Genomic DNA, 23,540 nt, shown 5'->3' with positions numbered 1-23,540 from the left:
ACCAAGGATCCTTAAAGGAATGATGGGGGAACTATTACGGGAAATGCTCCCCTGCCTGGCTCTAGCCAGGCAATCAGGCTTTTTCTCCAAGCCTGAGCAAGGAACAAAGGGACCCTAAACTGTTAATGACTCCGGCCTATCAATTTTTAAAGAAAGGAGGGGATGAGCAGGCAGCAGCAGCTGGCAATGAGTCTCTTACTAAGAGATAGTGAGAGACTGCTGCAGAGGCTGGCTGTCTCTCTTGGCCCAGGAAGGGGAGAAGCTTAGTTTCAATATGATACATGCATCGTGTAGGCCATCTGTTATTTTAACCCATTTCTCTGAATACTGTGTTCTGGCTGACTAATAAGTCAGGCCTTGTGAAAATCATGGACTTTTATTTATTTATTCATTCATTTTTAGAAAATTCATGGCAGTGACATGGGTAAAGCAGAGAATTTCATGCAATAGGCACAGAATGCAGTCAGCAAAAGGTCACTGCTGCATTCATTTGCCTCAAACTGGCCACTGAGTCCCTCCCTCCCTCCCCCCCCAGCTGCCAAACTGCTGCAATCTTTTGCTGGAGCACGCTCTATGAGTTGTACCTTACATGAGAGCAGCTGCTTTATTATATAACCTGTATCTACAATATATTACTGACGTATTGCAGAGAAATACTCTAGTGTACGTTTCTCCTTATCTCCAAATTGAGACCTCTGAAAAAGAAATGATGTTGTAGCTCTGAAGATAAGAAAAGCTCTTCCATACAAAGAGACATTTCTTTTTTTTTCCTCTTCCTTTTGCAGGATATACTTTTTGCTGGCTTAGTTTTACTAAGTATTAATTTTAGATATGTTATCAAACTCTTTAGTTCACTTCCAAGCTTCATTTATACTTCAAAATATTTTAAAAGTATGAGTAAATTGATAAACTTTGTAAGGTGACCTAAGGCCAGGAAATTCAGAATGCAGCCACTCCATACTAGCACCATCTTACTCCTGGTAAGGTGTGCTGACATAGGCGTTGTGGTTGATAGCAGCTGCTAGATCTGAAAGAATGAGAATGGACAGTTGGCTTTTTCCATTGCCAGAAGCAGATAGTCAGTGGGACTAGCAGTGTGTGTGCTTGTACTCAGGTCTGAAACAAGGCTGAAAAGAAGTCAAGGAAATCTCAGGACCCTCAATAGTGCCCAAGTTGCCTCATTATGACCTTCTTAGTAGCCTTCCCTGAAAGAAGAATGTTAGAGGCAGTATAAGAGTTAATGGTTTTGCCAGCCTCACGAGTTGCTTTCCTAGATGTGGCTCTAATACTTCTTCATTTGAGGCCTGTTGACACACTGTCCTCCAAAGAGAGGTATAGACAAATTTCCCTAGTCACAAACCCAGTCTTCTCCCACAAACATACTGGAAGCACTGATGTCTGATTGCATCAACGATTAATCCTAAATTTTATTAATTAACATTACTGCAATTGCACTTATTCTACATCTGTACATCCGCACTCATTTTCCATTTGTAAAACCAAAATGCTCTTATCTGCAGCATTTCTTGTCTATGTATTGCATACAGATTATTCCTCTCTTTGAGTCTGATGACAGTTTTAGGATCTATTTAATGTAAGTTTGAAATTCTACAGGTTTCCTCGGTATATTATGATCTCATTACACTGCAAAAATGTGAATATAAAGTATAAAAATATTAATTTCATTTTCCTCCTTTCAGGTCAATGGGGATATTCCACCTCGATTAAAAAAGAGTGCTCATGAAAAAATCCTGGATTTCATCCGATCACGACCCCCATTAAATCCTGTATGCAATCCAATATGTTTCTTCACAGTGAAAGGCTGGCTTTTTTCAATGTGTTTGTGTTTTAGTGTTTTGTTTTAAAACAGTGTAGTAGTACAAATTATATCTCTTGTTTGTGTGCTGTGCATTTATTCTTATGTGTTTCACACAAGAGCTGTTTAACTTTTCTGGTCTGTTTAGGAAGATCATTGTAAAATCGTGAAACCTTAACACTGACCCTTAGCAGTTATCCAGTATCTTTGTGAATCTGTGTTGATCTTATCTGCTTATAAAATTATACTTCCAATGTTCTTGTTAAAAAATCTTTGTGAGGAACGTACTCAACCGTGTTTATAAGTGAATGAAAGTAAAATCACTTCACAATAATTTGCTATTTGAAAGAATCCTTGTGAAATCACATTCCAGGAACAATGCTTAGAATGAACATTCATTCTTCTTATACCCAAGGCCTCTGCGAGAAAACTGAAACCAACCCCACCACGGCCACGCAGCCTCCATGAAAGGATACTGGAGGAAATCAAGGCAGAAAGAAAGCTGCGCCCTGTCTCACCAGATGAGATCAGGTGTAGCAGGCTAGGTGAGTACTTGCTTTTGCTTATACTAGTTTTGAGGAGCAGTACTTGCACAAAAGTGCTCCATATAAGGATCTTGGCAATGTCTGCACTGAGCTCAATTAAAATGGAGAATAAAATAACTCGTACCCGTTGAAAAGAGGGTCGACCCTGCAGGCTCTGCATCCTTTCTGGTAACTTTAGGAACAGAAGAATTTAGTACCGTGAAATGATTATTTTCTTGTTTTAAAAATAAAAGATGTGTGATTTTGACTGATTGCATCAGGTTTCTGATGTCATAATTAGGGGATTTTAAATGACAAAATGTTGATTATTGAGCAGTGGGAGTTACATTAGATCATCTCATGGATGGGAATGGAAGTTTGTTTCCCTAATATGCAATATAATGTGTTACACACAGATGTTTTTTAAATTCATTTTATTCTTGTTTCCTGCTCTCAGCTTCATTAAGCTCATAGTTCTTTATTGATTATCTGTGTTTAAGTTTCCCTGAACTTTTGAGCTGAGAGCATTGCAGTCATTTTGAATGTAAATCTTTGCTTCACTGTATAAAGTTATGGAGCCGCAGTAAGCGTTCATATGAATTTCAGTAAGCGACTGATTCAGATCTATATTGCAAAGCAGTTTTTCTGCAGTGTACATTAAACAATCAGTTGCCTATTATAAAATTCTATAAGTATGACATTTTTCACAAGTCGCCACTTTGTGCCTCAGAACCATTGAACTAAAGCAAAGTGTGACCACTAAAGATGTTGCAAATACTCTAAACTGTTACTTCCATTTTCCTTCTTTAAGAGTAAAGTATTTAACTGTCACAGAGAAGCTTTGTTAGCTGGATTTATGCAGAGAAAGAGTGACATGTTGTGGCTAAAGTGGCAAAAAAACAACATACACCTGTATTTTCTGTTGTTCTGTTTGGCAGGATATCTACGCCTAGCACATTTGTTTAAAGGCAGTGGTCCAAACTCAAATGGGTTGTATTTATTCATCATCTGTCAGGGGAAATTGTTATCACCCTTGTTTCAGCCAATTTTGGGGGGTGTTTGTGTGACACTTGGATGCTTTTTAGCAGCAGGATGTTCTGAACACTGTTTTGTGGACCATCTGGAGCCTGCTGTGGAGTTGATTTATGGTTGCTTTATGGTTTGGTTTCTTTTTACCTCTCAGACCCTTTCTTATATGAAAGACTGGAAGCTCAGCAGAATCTCGAGTGGATTCAGTTTCTTTACTTAAGAATATAAAAATTCAGCTTTAATATACGATATGTTCTCCATTTGGGAACTCTGTCTTAGAATCATAGAATCGTAGGACTGGAAGGGACCATGAAAGGTCTTCAGGTTCAGTCCCCTGCACTGAAGGCAGGACTAAGTCTTGTGGTAGTCCTCTTTCAGTCCGGTCAGATTTTTCACCACTCAGTTATATGGTTCGAAAAATGGAATATTAGAGCATGCTTAGCTATGAATGGAGAATTCAAGAGAGTTTATTGTACAGACTACAGTAGACTAACAAGTTTTTTCTCTCAGCACCTGTGTAAACACTTAATTGTCATTAGCATGAAGAAAGAAAAAATATTTTGTGACTCATTCAAAGGTATTGCTTCTTGTGTTAGAAGTATTAGCTTTTTCTTTTTTCATATTGAAACTGACACAATAGATTTGTTGTGTGAAAAATCAAAATTTTCTTCAGAGCAAAATTTATATCTTTTTGATAGATTTGGGGATGGGAAAAGAGCAGCCGCATTCAGAAAGCTATAAATAGTCCTGACTTACAGATAGATAAGTATTGTATGTAATTTAGTGTAGTGAAAATGTAAGGTAATAAGGCTTAAGGATTTTAAATCTAAATGGAAGCCCAACATAGAACACAGATGGGAGAAAGATGTGGAGATGATTGTGGATAATGCATTTAAACCATCTGGACAGGCATAGTTGGCAACAGTGAAAATAAATGAAGTTTTGGAGTGTATCAATGAAAATATAGAGTATATTATATGTGTGCTGGAGTTTTTCTGTTATCAAAAGCATAAAGAAACCTTGTTTGGAATATGGTAATTTATCTTGGTAATCATATTGTGCATAACCAATTACACACAGAGAATTTTGCAACATAGGAGTGACCAGTATGAATAAGTGTCTGATAGAAATGAGCGGTTTATATAGGCTCATAAGAGGTCTGAATAAAATGGAAGAAAAAGAGAAACATAGAAAGTGTATCTCCTGTAGTTGAAAGGGTTTATTTCCTGGTATGAAAAAGTTGAGCTAATGGAGCTTTGGAGAAAACCAGTTCTTCCCTTCTGTATTTCATTTGCTTTAGGTTAGTAGTGAGGGGTGTGCCATTGGAAAAAATAATTTAAAACCTGTCTGTAATTTAAGTGGACAGAGATTTTAATATATTTAGCCATTCTTTTTGCATTTGCTGTTGCCTCTGGCTTATATTGTCCATTCTTGCTCTAAAGGAAAAGTACCTCCACTCCCAGGTTTGGCTTTGGGTCAGACACCTACTATACATAACCTTAATTGATTCCCATTTCCAAGGCTTATCCCTATGCAACCTTTTTTAAACACATAGCTTAAGGGGATGTGTGGCTGCTGGAGCATTCATACAAGCGTGCACATTTTACAGGCTGGCAAATCAGCATTCAGGCAAATAGGTGCAGATATGACCTGCTAAAGTAGTCTCAAGTAAGAACGAATCTGACATTATGCTAATCCCTACTAGACGTTTTATATTTTTGAAAATGTGGACCAATTTTAATACAGTTGGCAGTTTATGTTCTGGATTGGTCCAGGCGCTGTATGTCAGAAGTGAGGTGCATTGACCGAGCTGAGAATATATATATATATAGGACATGGATGTTAGTTAAATAAACTGTCCAGACCCCGTTAACCTTTGATTGCTTATTGTCCTACAAATGGGAACAAACTGTTTGGAGGGCTGAAAAGGAGACCGCAGGATACTAGATCCATTTTGAAGACTGAGGCAAACCAGAACAGGGGGCAACTTTGAACCAGGCGCAGAATTCAGCATTACACACACTGTCAGATTTTTGGGGGTGTTTTTTCCATAAAGATGCCAAACGTTGATTTTTTTTAATCTCTCTCTTAATTAGTTATGATCATGGGAGATTAAGCTTCCAAAAATATAAGAATCTTTGTTTCGGTTCACTGAAATTTTTGTGAAATGTGGTTCTGTACTTTTTAATTTTTTTCTCTTTCAGCTACAGGTTTTTCTTTCATAAATGTTACTTTAAGTGAAAACCTTACTTTCTGTTTTTCAAGATGCTTATCTCTTGTGTTGGCATCTGGTTTTATTGTATTCCAAAACCAGTGTTCTGCAGCTCTATCTTTTAAAATATCTTTTTACACATAAAGAAAAGGAGTACTTGTGGCACCTTAGAGACTAACCAATTTATTTGAGCATGAGCTTTCGTGAGCTACAGCTAACTTCATCGGATGCATACCGTGGAAACTGCAGCAGACTTTATATACACACAGAGACCATGAAACAATACCTCCTCCCACCCCACTGTCCTGCTGGTAATAGCTTATCTAAAGTGATCATCAAGTTGGGCCATTTCCAGCACAAATCCAGGTTTTCTCACCCTCCACCCCCCCCCACACAAACTCACTCTCCTGCTGGTAATAGCTCATCCAAAGTGACCACTCTCCCTCCAATGTGCATGGTAATCAAGGTGGGCCATGTCCAGTACAAATCCAGGCTTTCTCACCCCCCCCCCTTTTTTCCCGGGGACACACACACACACACACACACACAAACTCACTCTCCTGCTGGCAATAGCTCATCCAAACTGACCACTCTCCAAGTTTAAATCCAAGTTTAACCAGAACGTCTGGGGGGGGGGGGGGGGGGGGAGTAGGAAAAAACAAGGGGAAATAGGCTACCTTGCATAATGACTTAGCCACTCCCAGTCTCTATTTAAGCCTAAAGTAATTGTATCCAATTTGCAAATTAATTCCAGTTCAGCAGTTTCTCGCTGGAGTCTGGATTTGAAGTTTTTTTGTTGTAAGATAGCGACCTTCATGTCTGTGATTGCGTGACCAGAGAAATTGAAGTGTTCTCCGACTGGTTTATGAATGTTATAATTCTTGACATCTGATTTGTGTCCATTTATTCTTTTACGTAGAGACTGTCCAGTTTGACCAATGTAAATGGCAGAGGGGCATTGCTGGCACATGATGGCATATATCACATTGGTGGATGTGCAGGTGAACGAGCCTCTGATAGTGTGGCTGATGTTATTAGGCCCTGTGATGGTGTCCCCTGAATAGATATGTGGGCACAGTTGGCAACGGGCTTTGTTGCAAGGATAAGTTCCTGGGTTAGTGGTTCTGTTGTGTGGTATGTGGTTGTTGGTGATATAGGTTGTAGATCCTTAATAATGGCTTCTACATCCATAGTGGCCCTCTACACCAACATTCCACACAAAGATGGACTACAAGCCGTCAGGAACACTATCCCCGATAATGTCACGGCTAACCTGGTGGCTGAACTTTGTGACTTTGTCCTTACCCATAACTATTTTACATTTGGGGACAATGTATACCTTCAGATCAGCGGCACTGCTATGGGTACCCGCATGGCCCCACAGTATGCCAACATTTTTATGGCTGATTTAGAACACCGCTTCCTCAGCTCTCGTCCCATAAAGCCCCTACTCTACTTGCGCTATATTGATGACATCTTCATCATCTGGACCCATGGAAAAGAAGCCCTTGAGGAATTCCACCATGATTTCAACAACTTCCATCCCACCATCAACCTCAGCCTGGTCCAGTCCACACAAGAGATCCACTTCCTGGACACTACAGTGCTAATAAACAATGGTCACATAAACACCACCCTATACCGGAAACCTACCGACCGCTATTCCTACCTACATGCCTCCAGCTTTCACCCTGACCACACCACACGATCCATCGTCTACAGCCAAGCTCTGCGATACAACAGCATTTGCTCCAACCCCTCAGACAGAGACAAACACCTACAAGATCTCTGTCAAGCTTTCTTACAACTACAATACCCACCTGCGGAAGTAAAGAAACAGATTGATAGAGCCAGAAGAGTTCCCAGAAGTTACCTACTAGAGGACAGGCCTAACAAAGAAAATAACAGAACGCCACTAGCGGTCACCTTCAGCCCCCAACTAAAACCCCTCCAATGCATTATTAAGGATCTACAACCTATCCTAAAGGATGACCCAACACTCTCACAAGTCTTGGGAGACAGGCCAGTCCTTGCCTACAGATAGCCCCGCAACCTGAAGCAAATACTCACCAACAACCACATACCACACAACAGAACCACTAACCCAGGAACTTATCCTTGCAACAAAGCCCGTTGCCAACTATGCCCACATATCTATTCAGGGGACACCATCACAGGGCCTAATAACATCAGCCACACTATCAGAGGCTCGTTCACCTGCACATCCACCAATGTGATATATGCCATCATGTGCCAGCAATGCCCCTCTGCCATTTACATTGGTCAAACTGGACAGTCTCTACGTAAAAGAATAAATGGACACAAATCAGATGTCAAGAATTATAACATTCATAAACCAGTCGGAGAACACTTCAATCTCTCTGGTCACGCAATCACAGACATGAAGGTCGCTATCTTACAACAAAAAAACTTCAAATCCAGACTCCAGCGAGAAATTGCTGAACTGGAATTAATTTGCAAATTGGATACTATTAATTTAGGCTTAAATAGAGACTGGGAGTGGCTAAGTCATTATGCAAGGTAGCCTATTTCCCCTTGTTTTTTCCTACCCCTCCCCCCCCCCCCAGACGTTCTGGTTAAACTTGGATTTAAACTTGGAGAGTGGTCAGTTTGGATGAGCTATTGCCAGCAGGAGAGTGAGTTTGTGTGTGTGTGTGTGTGTGTGTGTGTGTGTGTGTGTCCCCGGGAAAAAAGGGGGGGGAGTGAGAGAGCCTGGATTTGTGCTGGACATGGCCCACCTTGATTACCATGCACATTGTGTAGAGAGTTGTCACTTTGGATGGGCTATTACCAGCAGGAGAGTGAGTTTGTGTGTGGGGGGGTGGAGGGTGAGAAAACCTGGATTTGTGCTGGAAATGGCCCAACTTGATGATCACTTTAGATAAGCTATTACCAGCAGGACAGTGGGGTGGGAGGAGGTATTGTTTCATGGTCTCTGTGTGTATATAAAGTCTGCTGCAGTTTCCACGGTATGCATCCGATGAAGTGAGCTGTAGCTCACGAAAGCTCATGCTCAAATAAATTGGTTAGTCTCTAAGGTGCCACAAGTACTCCTTTTCTTTTTGCGAATACAGACTAACACGGCTGCTACTCTGAAACCTTTTTACACATACTGTATTTGCAAGTGCCAGTGATGCTATTATAGTGTTTACACTTCCAGTGCTACCACAATAAAGAAAAACATGTTTTAGACACATTTTAGATTTATATTAGCCTGGGCGTCAGAATCCAAAATGTCTTAAGTGGACCTAATCTTTTCTTAACAGCTGAATTGTTTTCTTTTGTTGTTTTTGTTTCCTTTTTCAGCAATGCGGCCACTTAGCATGTCTTACAGTTTTGACCTGTCAGGTAAAAGGTGCTATAACACCTGACGTGGTTATTGTGTTTACTGTGAAATTTGTTCCATCCATTTGTTTGTTTAACCCTCATGTAAGAAAGAAACTTGAAGGGATTCTTCTAAGCCATGGTCAGTGAAAGTAAAGATTCAGCTAGATTTCCTATTAAAATCTATAGTTCTGCTACCAAATAGGGATGTGCACGCAGGAGGAACTACTATATTTCACCTGTGATTGAATTTTGTGAAGAATAAGGTGGTCCGCAGCTAGCCCTAAACCCTAGGAAAAGGCTTGGTACACTATTTCACCTTAAAGTCTGATTTTATTATTATTTACTAAATCAGCCCTTCCCCTGAAGCTTTGCTTTTTAGTTAAATCTTATAGTCTTTTGGTATTGGTTTGACCAATAAATATAAGTACTGTAGTGTGTTAAAATCAAATGTCTAGGGAGTCACTTTTTGACTTGACCATCTTCTGCAATATTCTATTTCTTGAGATTATTCAAAAACTAATTGTTAAATCTTTCATTGAAATTTTCTTAATTAACATTTCATACACACACACACACACACACACACTGCACCAATGTATATATCTATATAGTGTGTATAACTTAATCTCATTTGTCAGTGCACTGTGAAACTCTTATGAAGAACCACACTACTTTCAGCTATGTTAGAATATTTGTTAGTTATACATGTTTGCTCCAATAAGCTTTGCAGCATTAAAATGTAAAAGAAGAGTGTAAATCTTCTAACAAATCCATGGGGACTCACTCCTGGGCCAGCATCTTGGATTTTTTTATTCATTTTTAATGTACCCAGGTTCTTCTGTCTAATTCTCTGTGAATTCCCTCTCTTTGAGGAGGAAGTCTCAGTAGTCATAAATGAAGCATTTAAAGTTCCTAATGAGGATGCAGGACTTATCGCTGAGACTGACCCCCGAGAAAGAAAACTACCTTCTACTCGGTGAAGGCTCCCATCTCTGCTGTAGTATTCTGCCTACAGCTGGGATGGGAACCTAATAGATGGCTAGATTTCTCTAGTGCCTTTTATTTTATAGTAAGGGTATAAGCAATAACAGACTGTAAGGGGCCTTCAGTGCTCCTGAACACTCTCAGAGGAGTGTGCTGAGGTGTGAAGCCAAACGCCCTCATTCACAACCATTTAGATTCTTTCTTACCTCATACCAATGCACCACATCAGCCCCTGAGACCTATGCACTAAGAGAAATCTGTACACTCAGATCTTATCCTTTCCATGCAGCTAAGTAGGCATGACTCAGAGGTGGTGCGGTTATGGGACCTCCACATGAATGATCCTGTTTCTCCAGTAGATCCTTAAGACAAGCTGGTTCCGAGTAAAATCCATCCCCTCGTTCTGTGGGGAAGCAAAATCTTTTATATCCCTCATTCGCCATCACACACAAGGAATATCCTGGGACTCTCACACAGTTCTCACCCTTCACCTCCAATCACCTCCTATGGTTTTTACATGGGAGGAGGTAATATGGCCCAATGTTTTCCTATTTATCCTCTAGAAAGACCATATTTTAATGGTTTATTATCATGATGTAAAGAAGCACAATGATTTGGTAATCCCAGCAGCAGAGTTTAGAGTGAGCATCTAATATAGTGTATTATAACATTGTCTAATGGCTGCAAAATGTTCCCCTAGCTGGTGCTCATGTTAGATGCTACGCTGTGTCCTATTAAGATCTGGAAATTCCTTGCACATAAGGTCAGATACTAGTGTAAGTGGTCAAACTTTTATTTTTCAACTCTTCTGTTACTTCCAAATAAAACTGAATGATAGTGCAGGAGAGTAGAACAGAACATGGCAAGAGTATCTTTACTGATTAGCATAGCAGGGAGGACGTCCAGCCCTATCCCTTCTACATGTGTCTGTTTGCTTATTCTCTTCTTGTCTTCAGTTAACTTGCTCTTTTCAGGATTCCTGTTCAGTCATGGATCTGAGATGTGTTCCTACTTATTTAAATACAAAAGGATTTTGCTTAACCATCCTTTATTAATTCATTATCATAATATCTTTGTTAAATACAAACTACTTCATAGCAACCTACAGTACTAAACTATGCCTTGGATTTGATCTTTCTGACTGACCACTGAAGAACTCTTCCTGTTTTCTTTATCCATTTGCTAAATGTATTTTAACACTCATGTGATTCACACTGAGATGTGATACTGCTTTGTTGTCTGAATGATCCATATACATAGTCCTTGGAAGCAAATTCGGGGGCGATCAAAACATTCTCTTAGGGAGAAGTGAGACAACAGATCAGACAACACAAAATGATTTAGTTTGGGATGTAAATAAAAAGCAGACAAATAGTTTTGTTTAATTTTGTTGCTTTGTTGATACTTTTGTTTATTCTTTATTTTGATGGGAGGGTTTTAAATTTGCTTCCATTTTGTAATTATTATTTTCACATTTTTTCTTGATGTTTGTTTTCATTGCTGTCTGCCCAGCTGAAGAGATGTCATAAAGATATAAACTCTCACTGAAAAGAAGAACCTTCCTCTCAAATTTCATGCTAAAGGACATGTTCTTGTCCCTTCTACAGCGGCTTTGTGCTGTTCTGGTGGTCCAAAGCAGCTGTAAAGCTGGCTTAACCAAGTAGTGGAGGATTCCCCTTGTGTTAGGGAAACTTGAGGGTGTTGAGCCAGTGTGGCTGGTATGTGCCAATCTTCTCAGCCATTGGCACAGGGAGCATTTCTAGGGGAAATAAGGTGTGCACAAGACTTTCCTATTCCCAGCTGTGAAATAGAGCCATTAGTAGCTGGATGTAAGTTACAGCAGTCTTAAAGATAGCTTAAAGCCACTTTTTTGCTTCCCTGGACCTGTGTTGAACATGGCTCAAAAGACGGGAGCATCTGACCCTGAACATACGACCCATTTCGTCCTCTAAATTGAACACAAAAAAATGAAATAACGTCTGCTGAAATAATGTGTTTTTCATATCTACAAAGTTAATGCTTTCATTGTTTTCCAGAGCTGCTGTGTCCAGGCTCCAGTAGGGGTGGTTCTTCCTATGCCCAAATCTGTGAGAGGTTGAGCAGGATCACACATCATTTGAATACCATTTGAATGTCAGGAAAATGCTGAGGAAAGGCAGATAATCTATTAGTTTAGTTACCATGGTAATGAGCATGCTACCCACACTTAGAAAGATAAATTTTTCAGTATACTGATTAGTTTTCTTGTCTGAATTGAATATGCAAGTCCTCTATCATAATGAAGAGCATACCTTTGTGCTACAATTACTCATCATATAGTCTTTCCCCAGTATTCTCACAGTGTAACTAATGTAGGACAAATCTATATTAGTCCGGAGAATCCATTTTCTTTTCTGCCTTCGCTTTAACATGCTGTAAAAATGTTAAGGCAAAGGAGCATATTTTACAGTAGAAACCAGGTCCAGTTTTCTGTTCCCATGATGTGTCAATGAAAGCTGTTTAGGACAGAAACACCATATGGTTAGTTAGCATATAATCTGTGATCTACTTAATTCCCTGTTTCATAAGAGAAGTAGTCTTACATGTAAATAAAAATAAATTTCAATTTATCCTAGCTTTTTTGGTCTTTTCACTGTCTCTCACACACACACATACCTTAAGACTAGCCAGAGACACAGAAGTAGTAACACATAAGGAATTAACAGAATATGGCTTATGTAGTCAAGTAATCAAACCCAAAGCTTTTTGTTGTTTCCACGTGGTCTGAAATATTTGATAGCTTAAGAGAATCTCAGAGAAACCAAAAGTATTTGTCCTAATGCTTCAGATAGTATTTACCCTGGAATCCGTGACTTGCAACCCAGTCACTGCCCCTATATCTCTGGCAAAACTTAATTTCTACTGTAATACAATGGTCACTCCAGGAACCCCTAGAAACACATGGTTGTCTGGGCAGCAGCTGAATCACTTCAGAAGTGTTCACAATCATTTGTATGATCTAGAACGGGTTCAAATATTTTATGGGTATTTTTTTATTATAAATTTAGTCCACTGTTGGTTTCAGCTAATTGTTTGCAAACCAAACCTGATTTTCTTCATGGGCATTCGTAACCAATAAACTGATACTTATTAGTAATTTCTGAGCTGTCCACTTTGACTATTCAATCTTTTTTTTAGGAGCCGTGTGGTTAATCAGCACATGGCAATGTTTCTGATTCCTGATTAGATTACTGAAACATTTTAAACCGGAGAATAACAGATGTGACTAGAGGGTAACAAACAACACTGTTAGAATTTTTGGGCAAATTGTTTGTGCTGAAATCTGTGAAGCTTTATTCATTCACACTTTTTTCCACAAGTACCCAGCAGTTGTCCACTTGTTCACAAATAACTAATAGTCTGACCACGTGAATCACAGTAAACTGAACTCAAACCTTTTATTCACAAACTTTTTTTTTGCAAATTAGGTGCGTGTGGGTTTTTGTTTTTATTTTGCAAAAAAAACCTTCCCTCTGGATTTCCTCAGAGTAGAGGGGGATGATGGATGATATGTCGTATTTAAGAGCTATTCAAAACAAATTTGATATATTATGTTCTAGTAGATTTACCTGAAGTTTCACTTGTATTTCAGGGTATTGCAGTAAATCAGTAAACACTTCTAAATATTTGAATTACTTCTTTCAGTTCTGGGCTTCCTGTCTAAAAATAGGCCAATGGGGGCTGCGGGAAATGGCGGCCAGCACATCCCTCGGCCTGCGCTGCTTCCTGCAGCTCCAGAATAAACTATGTCTGTACTAGTTATTTACACCAGTGCAGCTACACATGTGACTAAAAAGGATGCTCCAGTGGTTAGTGTGCTAGCCTCGGATTTGGGAGGCTGGGTTCAATTCCCTGCTTTGCCACAGAGATCCTGTGTGACCTTGGCCAAGTCACTTAGCCTCTCTTTGCCGGTTCTCTAGATGTAAAATGCTGTAAGCAATAATACTTCCTTAACTCACAAGGGTGTTGTGAGGGCAAATACATTATGAGGTACTTATTCACTACACTGATGGGGATCATACAATTGCATAGATAGATAGAAAGGCCAGATGTGTAGGCAAATATGCAAACCAGAGATGTAAATTTTCCCACTACATGCTGCCTCTTCCAAACACACAGAAAATTTTTAAACATATTGAAACTTCACCCTTTCTCTGCTCTTTTTCTGGGATAAAACAGACATGTCAATCTCACCTTCTCCGCCCCCCCACCCTCCCGCCAGAATATCGAAAGCTAGATTATTGTCTAGGTTTAGACTGGGCGCAGCAGACCTCATGCTAACATTATATGGGCCTCATTCTGATCTCATACTAGTGATTATCCAGAGCAACTTTACTGGACTCAATAAAGTTACACCCATGTAAAATCTGTGTAGGTGTAAACAGAATCAGGTCCCATGATTCCATTGTTACATGATGCAAGACTTGACCAAATGCATACATTTTCATTTTTAATATGCATTAAAATATAAACATGGGATTATGCACATTTTAGACAAGATGTTTATAACTCACTGTCATTACTGTTCAGTATATGAAAAAGAAAGCATAATTGCACTTTCACTGGAATAGTTTGTTTTTGTTTTGTGTCAAAACTCATAATTTCAATGTAGAATGGTCTTGGTATTCACTGGAGATCCACGTGTCTGGTTTTAGCAGTGCATCCCTGTTTCTTTGGATTCTGATTATTTAGCTAATTGTAGCAAATCATTAGGTGGCAGGATGTTTATTCCTTTAAATGAGGATTTTTTTTTTAATGCTGAAGTCTAAAAAAATCAAAGTGCACTGCTATTTTTTCCACTGCTCTCATTCTCTCACATCATGTCTGTACCACACACCACGACCTGTAATTTTCTGAGCAACATATTGCTAAAGTAAAATAACCTTACACATGTAATTATCATAGTGAGGTTTTTCTCTGTGCACACTGCCTTGGCAGTAAGAGCTGAGAGGGGCATCACAAGTTGATTGCCTTGATATCTATTCCTTCTAACTTCCAAGTACAACCATTTTGTTTCTTTTACCAGATGTGTCCACACCAGAGGCCTCAAGAAAATTAGCAGACAGCTCTGTAGCAAATGGTGGCTTGTCACCACAAGCAAAGATGAATGGCGTCAGCACTACCCAAGTGACAATGCAGCGAAAGAGACTCCTTAAAGCCCCTACATTGGCTGAACTGGATAGCTCGGATTCAGAGGTAAGACAACAGGGGCCCATGCTTTCTCCTCAATTGAATTGCAGAATTTAGTCTTTCTACTGATTCGTGGAACTAATAAACTGGGGCAGTAATTTCATAGATGCTATTTAATCCTGGGTTTTCTTAGTTATAATTTGAGGATTGGATTACTGCATTGCCAACCCCAAAAAGTTCAAAAATCGTAAGTCAGATCCTAAATAATCATGGCAGTTACAATGTGAGCAAGTCTTGTAAATGTATTGCAAGTAACATAATTTTGGTCCCCATGCAGGAGCGTTTTTTGAAGGCCCCAACTGTGAATATGGCTCCATTGTGCTAGGCATTGTACAAAAACATAGTGAGAGACAGTCTCCCAAGGAGTTTACAATTCAGCACAAAGTGTGGGCATGAGTTTATGATGTGGGAGCTGAAACTGGGACCTACAAAACTCATCTCCTTTATGGGCAACCACACATTCTTTAGATCAGTGGTTTTCAAACTTTATTCTGGCAACCCAGTTGCGACCCAACGGATCTGGGGATGAGGGGTTTGAGGTGTGGGAGGGGCTCAGGGCTGGGGCAGAGGGTTGGAGTGTGGGGGGTGAGGGTTGCAGGGTGGGGCCAGGAATGAGGGGTTCAGGGTGTGGGAGGGGGCACTGGGCAGGGAGTTAGGGTGTGGGAGAGGGTCAGGGCTCTGGGCTGCGGGTGCAGGCTCTGTGGTGGGGCCGGGGATGAGGGGTTTGGGATGCAAGAGAGGGCTCCAGGTTTGCGGGGGCTCCGGGCTGGGGCAGGGGATTGGGGCTTGGAGTTGGGGCATAGGCTTATCTCTGGCGGCTCCCGGTCAGCGGCGCAGCCAGGGTGCAGAGGCAGGCTTCCTGCTTGTCCTGGCACCGCAGACCATGCTGTGCCTCAGAAGTGGCTAGCAGCAGGTCCGGATTCTAGGAGGAGGTGTGCAAGTGGCTCTGTGCAGCTCTCGCCTGCAGACACCGCCCTCCCCAGCTCCTAGTGGCCAGTTCCCGGCCAATGGGAGTGTGGAGCCGGTGCTGGGGGTGGGGACAGCCCACGGAGCCATGTGGTCCCACCGCCTAGGAGCCAGACCTGCTGCTGGCTGCTTCTGGGGCTCAGTGCGGTGTCGGAACAGGTAAGGACTAGCCTGCCTTAGCCGGGCAGCACTGCCAACGGGACTTTTAACGACCCGGTCAGTGGTGCTGACCAGGGCCACTGCGACCCAGTGCCTTCCATTCTGCGACCCAGTTTGAAAACCATTGCTTTAGATGGAAATAACGTTGAATCCAGCTCAGGAATGGATGGTTCTAGACTATTCTCAGTGGTGGAAGAGGACAGGACAAGGAGTAATGGTCTCAAGTTGCAGTGGGGGAGGTTTAGGTTGGATATTAGGAAAAACTTTCACCACTAGGAGGGTGGTGAAACACTGGAATGCGTTGCCTAGGGAGGTGGTAGAATCTCCTTCCTTAGAAGTTTTTAAGGTCAGGCTTGACAAAGCCCTGGCTGGGATGATTTAATTGGGGATGGGTCCTGCTTTTGAGCAGGGGGTTGGACTAGATGACCTCCTGAGGTCCCTTCCAACCCTGATATTCTATGATTCTGTTGATTCTATGATTCAGCTCAAGCAGAGATCTGATGACCTGCAGGAAAAACATTACACCTGCTTGCTGTCTGAAAAATTACATTTATTAAATCAAGTTCTGACCTTTTGGGAAATTACATAGGCAGTCTTTACCTCTCTGGAGAGGACTCATCGACAAACTCTCTGACACACTGCTCAGTCTCTAAATATGCTCTCCAATAAGTTCCCCATCCTGTTCTTAAAGAAACAGCTCCCATTAACCAAAATACAAACACTCAAATGTAATAATAAAACAAATATTAACACACCATCCAAATAACTTCTAAATATAATGTTTTGCAATATAAAAATAATCCAACAAAAACACTTATTTTCTCTCTCACACACACACATTTTGCTTCCATATGGTTCATTAACAGGATTTGAACCTGCAACCTAAAAATCCACATTCCTGATCTCTTCCACATGAGCTATTGAAGCCCTGGTAGTGGAAAGCATACTGTTATCCCCTGTGTGAATCAGCTGATAAAGGGGGAAACAAAGTACGATCCGCAAGTGGGTTATACAGCCATTTGTGAAACACTAGTGGACTGTTGGGCATAAGGATTTGTGGTATCTGTTCCTGGTTCTGGGAGCAGAGTGTGATTTGGAGGTTACAGAAAGCATAGCCAAGTGTAACAGTGTCCCTGTTCCGGGTCAGCTGTGAGAGTTGAACATGGCACCTGTATCTGGAGGTAAAAGTATGAGTCTCTATCACTTATGCTAAAGAAGTGTGTCTGTTAGAATGGAGGCAGTAGAGTCATAAAACTCTGTATGTGGTCAAGCTGCTAGAGGTTGACAGAGCATCACTGCAGTTTTGTGGGTTATGGAAGCACATAATTGGGCATGTTCATTCTGAAAGGCAGTGTGACACAAAGTGGATGAGATTTTGGGTCTTATTCATAACTTTGCCTGAAGTAACCTCTCTTATCTAATCTGTAAACTAGGTATACAATAGTAGTAGATGAGGCTTTGTTAATAATAAGACTGAGGGGCAACAAAATAGTAACAGCAGTCAGTAAAAGACCTGAGACTAGAATTCATGTTCCTGTAAGCTGCAGCTCAGTGCTAGGCTAACGCATCATGATCTTTCACTTGGAGAAATGAACTGAGTACATAAAAAAAGAGTCAGAAAGATAAATGTAAATTGATCCTCATAGGAAGGAATAATAAAATGCATGATTATGGATTGGGGAGTACAGCATAGACTGAGATACCCATAGAGAATGCTCTGGAGGATAGAGCAAATAATAAATTGAATGTAAATCAACCATACAATACTGTTGCAAAAAAGACAAATCTTCTATTGAGTTGAATTAACTGAATAGCTTGTGAAACAAGCAAGATAATCATGCTACCCTGCTCAGTGCTGATTAGGTCTTGGGCACTGTGCTGTGTTTAATGTTGAAGAAGTAAAAAAGATAAATTAAATAGCGGGAAGTTACCAGATTGACAAAAATTGGGTAAAAGGACCTGTGAAGAAAATTAAAGAGAACCAAGCAAGACCATTATTTATGTTGAAATGCCATATTTATTTTCTGATTTTTAAGTTTGTGGCATATATAAATGATGGGGATTGGTATTCTAATTGTCTGTGAATGACTCGGTCATTTCCATGTTTGTGACTGTATAGAGAATGAATTGAGCTAACCTATTTAGAATTACTCACTGGGGTTCCCCAGATTATGATTTTACAATCTACCCTGAAAAAGAGGCTGCACACAGCTGCACTGCCCCAGGAGCAGACCAGAGAATTAACTGTGGCTCAACTCACAATATTTCCCCTGCTCCTCCTTTGTTCTGAGGGAGGACAAAATTTCCTCCGCTTTTTTGTGAGGCGGCTTATTATATACCCATCTAGCTGGGTGGGTAGTGCTGTGATGGGAGGTCTGGAGTCCCCTCCCTGCCTACTTACGTGCAAAGATCAGTATGAGGCAAGCAGGCCCTGCTCTCCCACCCTTCTACTAAAGTCACAATCAGAATAAGGAGACCCATACTCGCCTGCGTGTCTGAATAAGGATGTGATAATCTAAGCCCTGGGTATTTTAAATAATTATAGAAATCATCTCCTAACAAGGTCTGTCTGTCTCTCTCTCTCTCTCTCTCTCTCTCTCTCTCACACACACACACACACACACACACACACACACACACACACACACACACACACACACACACACACACACACACACACACACGATAATATTGGTGGTGACACATCCAGGCACTCCCCTCAAGTTATGCCTGTAAGCAGATGTGCCTTTCTCAGTAGCTAGGAGACTATACTTGTTTGGATCTGGATCTAAATGTGTCCAAAGGTGTCTGGATCCAGGATTTTAATTTCATGCCACTTCTGCTTGTGAGATTTCATATTGCCTGCATTAGAAATCAACAGCAAAGACATTGGCCTAAGCAAATTCCTCTCAAGAATCATGAATAATTACTCCACATGATTCAGTAGTATTAATTTGCTAAGGAAGCTTATCACTGTAGAAGTCACAGTACAATAGAATAGTTCACATTTTCTGTGCATGTGAGGAGGATAGGGCAAAGAGACAATTAAAAATAATGCGTATGGAGTGTGTATTATCTAAGCAGAGCTGGTTTTTATAAACAGTGGGAAATACAAAATATCCATCGCTCTCATTCTTTCCTAAATTATTTAAAACGAATAGTTTCCTTTGAATTCTTATGTTGGTTCTGAGCAAGGTCTAGCCCACCTCAGAAGTAGCTGAATGTCCATGCCCACCTGCTGGGGGAAAAAAGATGATGATTCTGGAGGCAGGGGCAGTAGGCATCCCTATAGAAGCCCTTTGTTTTCACTGGTGCTGCCTGCCTCTTTCAGCCAGATTTTCTATGGTACCTGGACAGATACTTCCCCTGCCATGGCTACTCCCCAGAAGCTCCCCTGAAAGAGATGCTGTTCCACAGCACAGAGTGAGAAGTAGCTCAAATTACTGCGGAATTTTAGCTCAATTTCACTCCCACTGAACTCAGTGGCAAAACTCCCACAAATACAAACGGGAACAGGATTGAGACATTTGTGTACTGTAATGGGTTTGGACAGGGCAGCATCTGACTGAGACCTGCCCCCGAATCCATCCTAGGCTTCAAAAATGAAACAAGAAATTATTTAAAAATGTTGAACACTATTTTAAACCAAAATAGCTTTTTTCAAAATTGGAAATTTTCATTTTTTAAACATTTAAAAAAATATAATTTGTGAAGCTGAAAAATGAAAAATGTAGTCTTTTTTTTTTTTTCCTGGGCAGTTTTTCTTCTCCTCTTCCCTCCAGGAGAAAAAAAAAATAGTGGAGGAGAGGAGAAAGGGAAGAAGAGGATGGGGAATGAAAAACTCAAAAATTTTGAAAACAGAAATTTTCAATAAAAATGTTCTTAAGCATTATGAGTAAATTAAAAATAATTCCTTTGAGAAACCTGTGGAGAAGGAGGACTTTGGAATTGTCAAAAATGTTCACGGTTTTCCACCCCCATTTTCTGTCCTGCTCTAGGTGGAACCCCTTGTAATCCCACAGGGGGACACGGGAAGGGAGTGTGCCATAGAGCCAGCCTTCCCCTGTCTGCTGCTCATCTAGCCTGCTCCACAGGCATTGGCTCCCCTCCAATCGTAAAAACAAAGGGGAGCATGGAGCTTTTTAATTCGAAAAAGGCACTACCACTAGCAGGTTTCTTATCTCTTCATCTTAACTTTTTAGCTGCTCATCTCTCTGTACATGAAAGAATAAATGAAATACATCTATGACTATAATATCCTAGGGTTTTGTTTTTTTTAACTGCACCGATAGTTGTTTTCACCAATCTAAAAGTTTAATGTTGCATTTTGAATAGCAATTATTCTTCTTCGCAAATTTTATATTTATCAGCTGTAAGAGAACCTTTTTGGAACCCTCCTTTAGACCTAGTAAATGTTACCAGACTGCTTTTTAAATTCCATGCAGGCAGCTAACTCCCAGGTTTTTCTTGGGTTTCTTGTGTTCAGCATAGAGTACTTGTAACCCACACACCTCTGGGTGTGGTGTTCTGTCCCAGCTCGTGGCACCGAGATCACTTACAGAGAGATTAATGAGTCTGCTCTACAGCCTTAGCTAACAGACGTGTGTCTTTTAACTCATGCAGTAGAAGCTCATGTACTAAACTCCAGAGGCCCAAGGTTTGATCCCACCTGCCGACGATCAGGGTCTGTCCATACTGATCGCCTGATCTCTAAGGTGCCACAAGTACTCCTTTTCTTTTTGCAAATATAGACTAACACGGCTGCTACTCTGAAACCTGATCATAATTTGTGACTCTCTGGCTTTGGAGTTGCCATTTGTTAATGTGCTGTTCCTGTGAGCTTTTCCCTTCTGATTTTTCATAACCAGAGGGGGCACTGTTTCAGTTACTGGAGATTTTCCTTTTTAAGATTCATGTACCTCACAAAAAGCTTGTCTACACTTACCAGGGGATCTATGAGTGGTGATTGATGCATCGGCGGTTGATTTAGCAGGGCTGGTGAAGACCTGCTAAATCGACTGCAGATCACTCTCCCACTGACTCCTGTACTCCACTGGATTGAGAAGACTAGGGGGGTCGACGGGAGAGCGTCTCCCGTCAGCATCGCGTAGTGTGGACCCCGCAGTAAGTAGATCTAAGCTACATTGATTTGCGTTACGCTATTCACGTAACTCAGATTGCATATCTTAGATCTAATTTCCCCTGTAGTGTAGACAAGACCTCACGGCCTCTGAGACTGAGAGGCTGAGTTGCTTACTTGTTTTCAGAGAGAGTCACTGGTTTGATTTGTAAACCCCAAGAGTACAGGAGGTAACACTGCAACCCTCCTTTTTTAAAAGCAGTTATGTCAGAATTCAACAGTATTCACAAACATTTCTTCAGCCCAGTATTCTTTTGTTATGCTCCAGTGATATACTGCAGCTTGTTTGTATGAGATAATTTAGACTGTAGGTTTTAGGTGAGGGCAGTCTACAAGGGTATTGATTCAGAGAAGCGCGATTCTTTAGCCACCCATTAACTGAAAAGTGTTAGTCGAAGACCATTTCATTCAAATTCATCTCCCAGAATTTGTTTTTGCTTGGCTGCTATGATGAGAACATACTTATGTAATGAATGAGACTTCTTTAAACACAGAGAAGTGCACCAGGATTAGAGATTAGAGAACAGGGTTGTGGAAATTAGTGATTAGATTAATTGCTCTTTACCGGGTCACATGGTCACCAGGGTCACTCCTCATTCCTTTGGAGACCAGAGGAAGCTAAGTGCTTGAATCTTGATTTCTTGCTGATATGAGGTACATACTTGTATTAATTTGGCTTGTAAATCCCTGCTAGACACTCAGTGCCAGAAGTAATTATTAAGGAAAAGGCAGATTACAACAGAGTCACCTAGCTTTCTATTCCTGTTTTTAATAATATAATTACTGTATATTCCAGTTTATAGCAAAAGATTAACTTGGAAAAACCTATTTACACAAGGCTTGCCTAGTTTCAATATTTTTTGCAGGTGTATTGTTGGAAGATAAGTGATTTAATGATATAATTTATCTGTGGTACCATATGGGGTGGGTGGGTGGTTGAGAGTGAGAGAGACTGCCTCTGAAGAATTCTAATTCTTCCAATTTTGCTTACTTCCAGGAGGAGTCTATGCACAAATCAGCAAGCAGCAGCAGTGTCTCTCTTTCCCAAATGGAAGACTCCTTTCAAGAGACAACCTCTGGTAGAAAGAGTAAGTGTTCCATGTCTAGGAAAGCCCGTTTAAATAGAAACAGAGTAGTTGTTTTGCTTTCCCACCTCCTAGCATTTTCTGTCACATGAATTTTGCATGAGCATATTTTGCTAAATAGTCAGAGCAGATCAGTGTTCGTGGGTAAGTGTGTGGTGCTCACCCCAGGAAAAGAGACCTGCTGAATAGGTTAACATTGATTAAATATCCTCTTGACTAACATGAAGGCGTAGGTCTGTTGGATACTGTACAGATATAAGTTACAAGGCTGCCTAGTTCTGAAGACAAGTAAAACAAATACACGTATTTTAAATGAAGGAAAATATTGTCAAATGGGGAAAATAGTCTTTTCCTAGAACGGAATTTGCTATATGAACAGAGGCCTCCATGCAATGGAATTAACTCATTTACTTTAATAGAATAATTGATCATCACAAAATTACTGTGACCCTTCTTTCCTTTTTAAAATACTAAAAATATTTATTTGAAGCATTCATACTATGATGTGCCTCTTAAAAAAAAAAACAAAAACCAACAACAACAAAACAAAAAGAAACTGTTCAGAAGACAGAGTTGCATATATTCCGTGACTGAGGCCAGGTCTACACTCAAAAGTTACGTCGACTCGGTTATGTCGCTCAGGGGTATTAAAAATCCACACCTCTCAGCAACATAATGAAGCCAACCTAACACCCGCTGTAGACAACACTAGGTCGATGGAAGAATTCTGTCAACCTAGCTGCTGCCTTTTGGGGCGTGTGACGGGGTCCTCAGGATCCAATGTGGACTGTGGGACTGCTGAGCCCTCATCTCCCAGCCACTCTTGAACCATTAATGGGAGGCTCCAGCCAGTTTCCCAGCCTTACACCCCAGAACTGGACCATCTTGCACTGGTCAGAAGCCTGGCCAGTGTAAGTTCATTAAGTAGTTCGCCCCTCCCTCAGTGTGGAATGGACACACACTAGCCTTTACAAAAAGAAAAGCAGTACTTGTGGCACCTTAGAGACTAACCAATTTATTTGAGCATAAGCTTTCGTGAGCTACAGCT

General features: G+C 40.7%; 1 protein-coding gene across 3 annotated transcripts in view; it reads left to right on the top strand.

The window, feature by feature from the left end:
- The window catches only part of SPIRE1 (spire type actin nucleation factor 1), a 187,187-nt gene that overhangs the window by 144,757 nt on the left and 18,890 nt on the right, over positions 1-23,540 (top strand). For 2 of the 3 annotated variants that reach the window (XM_075125320.1, XM_048840210.2), the window contains exons 7-10: positions 1,701-1,787; positions 2,232-2,361; positions 14,979-15,148; positions 22,405-22,495. In XM_075125320.1, the coding sequence (XP_074981421.1) occupies positions 1,701-1,787; positions 2,232-2,361; positions 14,979-15,148; positions 22,405-22,495 (478 nt within the window). Of the gene's footprint in view, positions 1-1,700; positions 1,788-2,231; positions 2,362-8,908; positions 8,951-14,978; positions 15,149-22,404; positions 22,496-23,540 lie in introns of all 3 variants that reach the window. The other variant, XM_048840209.2, reaches the window with a different exon arrangement.

This window comes from Caretta caretta, chromosome 2 (assembly GCF_965140235.1).
Source record: "Caretta caretta isolate rCarCar2 chromosome 2, rCarCar1.hap1, whole genome shotgun sequence".
NCBI classification, from domain to species: Eukaryota; Metazoa; Chordata; order Testudines; family Cheloniidae; genus Caretta; species Caretta caretta.
The sequence above is the reverse complement of the archived record's forward strand: the minus strand, read 5'-3'. Positions and strand labels throughout refer to the sequence as shown.